Source organism: Mycetomoellerius zeteki, unplaced genomic scaffold (genome assembly GCF_001594055.1).
Source record: "Mycetomoellerius zeteki isolate Tzet28-1 unplaced genomic scaffold, Tzet1.0 scaffold604, whole genome shotgun sequence".
NCBI lineage: Eukaryota > Metazoa > Arthropoda > Insecta > Hymenoptera > Formicidae > Mycetomoellerius > Mycetomoellerius zeteki.
Window position 1 is genome coordinate 6,387 of NW_017257615.1, and position 2,864 is coordinate 9,250.

The 2,864-nt window shown below is 35.9% G+C and overlaps 1 protein-coding gene across 1 annotated transcript; it reads left to right on the plus strand.

The window, feature by feature from the left end:
* Positions 1-402: 402 nt before the first annotated feature.
* On the plus strand, positions 403-1,771 carry LOC108728291 (uncharacterized). The gene is made up of 2 exons (XM_018456784.1): positions 403-665; positions 1,384-1,771. Exons 1-2 carry the CDS (start codon positions 482-484, stop codon positions 1,728-1,730), a joined length of 531 nt encoding a protein of 176 aa, XP_018312286.1. The 5' UTR covers positions 403-481; the 3' UTR covers positions 1,731-1,771.
* Positions 1,772-2,864: the final 1,093 nt, after the last annotated feature.

The window sequence follows — 2,864 nt, forward strand, 5'->3', positions numbered from 1 at the left end:
TTATTGCATTATCCTAGTTTATATTTTTATCTCCGGTGTCTGTATGTATATTTCCTATACCTATTATTTTACTTAATTTATTTATTTTGATTTTTATAAAATTTCTATATTTATATTGATCTACTCCTTCTTCGTAGTCACTAGGACATATCTTTCTAACCTCTCTTACCGCACTCCTAGTACTAATTATTTCTACAATATCGCTCTTATATCCTATTGGTGTAAATTCGCTTGTATTATCCGCAATCCGTTGTTCGTGTAGATTCGCGTGTGTCTTTCGCGTCGACCAATCATCAGTGCTCTTGTATATCTGCCCTATATCATGTGGGTTCCTCTTTATCTAGTGCATCAAAATTGAACACCCCCCTATTCGTGCATCTATTCGCTGTTACTATATCCCCTTACTTCGTGCGTTAAAATAATCACATTCCGTGTTTTCGCGCCGTAACCATAACCTTCAGCGCATCACGCTCTATTCTTTATGCCGAGGCGGCAACATCCTAGCACCTCGCTTGATATTTATTGCCCTGCAAGTCCAACGCTCATTCTAATATCTATTTCTTGTTTGCAGGTTATCTCCATCTTTCGGAAGGATCCTCGTTCTTTGTCCTGCCGATCCTCTACCTTCCATTCGCCGGGGTGCTACCCATCTCAAGTACTATTAGGTATTACCTATTTATATCGCACGCTTATTTAGTTACTTGTCTATCTATATGCTTTTATTTCTTACTTAAACTTAGTTTACGTTATTTCACATGCGCCTGTATCGATGGTATTATCATACAGATGTATGTTTTACTTTATTATATTTTCGCTATATCTTATTTCGCTTAGTTTTTTTATATATTAGACTCCCTACCATATGTTCGGTCGTCGTAAATAGTGATTTATTTACCTTGACAACTTGCTACTGAATATTTGTCTTTATTACTCCTTAATCAACTGTGTTTAAATCCCGATATCGTGCTATTTACCAAATTCTATTACTGCACAGCTCGACCATTCCCTCCGGACGCGAATTTTATCGTGTATGTCTAATATTTTATTATAGTAGCTATAGATTTAGCTGCACTAGTTTCATATATAAGTTCGATCACAAATAAATAACTTAGATAATAAATTGATATACTTATAAATCAGTACATCACGATTTTCTATACCATGCTTGTTTTGACACCATTTTTGATATTTACAATTCTATTTCTTATCTACATTTATATTCTTATTCTTATAGTTTATTTTATTTAATGCTGGTCGATATTGTTCCTACACAAGCTCTTCTTTACTTGCATATTAATTTCAATTTACCCCATTTAATGCTGATCGATATTGTTCCTACCCAAGCTCTTCTTTACTTGCATATTAATTTCTTTTCTCTTTCAGATTCCCAACTGTTATATGGACCGCTACCAAACCTGCATATTCGGACTCATCTACACCTCCGCACTGTCAGGAACTCGCTCCTCTACCGGGCTCCGCCGCCGCATGGCTCGGCAATCTCTTCTAAGTACGATTTTTATCATATGTGTCTAGACATTTTTATTATAGTAGTTACGGGTTTAGCTGGGCTAGATTCATACATATATTCAACGCCCTACCTAACAATATTATTCAGAGACAGGCTCTTCTCTAACTGTATGTTATTTTCTTTTCTTTTCCGGATTCCTATCTATTACAGGAGTCCCTGCCGAATTTTTAAATTAGATAACTTAGCATTCAAACGGGGATGATTCAACCCAGAAACAACCCGGTATAAGTCTCTATATACAATGCGGGCTTTTCCTTTGCTTTAAATTAATATTTCCAAATTATTACTCCTTTATATTGCCTTTATCTATATACATATCCGCTAATATGTCTATATTATTTATTTACAAATTTTATCTTATAATCCTCCTGTATCGATGGTATTATCATACCGATAAATATTTTACTTTATTATATTTTTCGCTATATCTTATTTCGCTTAGATTTTTATATATATTAAACTCCCTACCATATGATAGATCATCGTAAGTCGTGATTTATTTACCTTGACAGCTTACTACTAGACATTTATCTTTATTACTCCTTAATCAACTGTGTTTAAATCCTGATATCGTGTCATTTACCAGATTCTATTACTGCACCGCTCGACAGTCCCCTCCGAACATGAATTTTATCGTGTATGTCTAATATTTTATTATAGTAATTGTGGGTTTTGCTGTACTAGTTTCATACATAAGTTCAAACACCTTATCTATTCATTATTATTCAAATACAAATTCTGTTTTAATTATATATTATATATGTCATGCATCCCTTATACTCTAACGCTTCGCAAGCATATCCGTGCGCCTTCTCACGGTACTGTTTCTTCCCAGATCTGGGTCATGATGGCCACGCCGCACGATCATCCCCCTCCTCGCGAGATCCAAGGATCACCTATGATATGACACGCAGTCTGGCGTTTCGTTCCATTGCAATATACTCCTTCCGTATCCCTAGGTTTCAGCCGTGCGCGTTATTTCCTATGATTATTCAAATGTATTTATATTCTTATTCTTATGGTTTATTTTGTTTTCAGGTATCTGTTCGGTGGGGTGTATTCTTGCGATACGAGTTTCTCCTACTTATTTGTTCCTTGGATACGTCTGATTTACTGATGCTATATCACATGCATAGCTACCAGTCCTATGCATATACGAGAGACCCTTTTCATAACATTGAGGGCAGTACGATCTGTTGCGACATTCTCCGATATGATGCCCTGTCTCGCCACAGTTAAAACAGGTTCCCTTTCTGTCTATTTCACTGTAGCAGTTTTGTCTTACGTGTCCTGTCGCTAGGCACTTGTAACACTTTAATGGGCGCTTTTTCAGAAT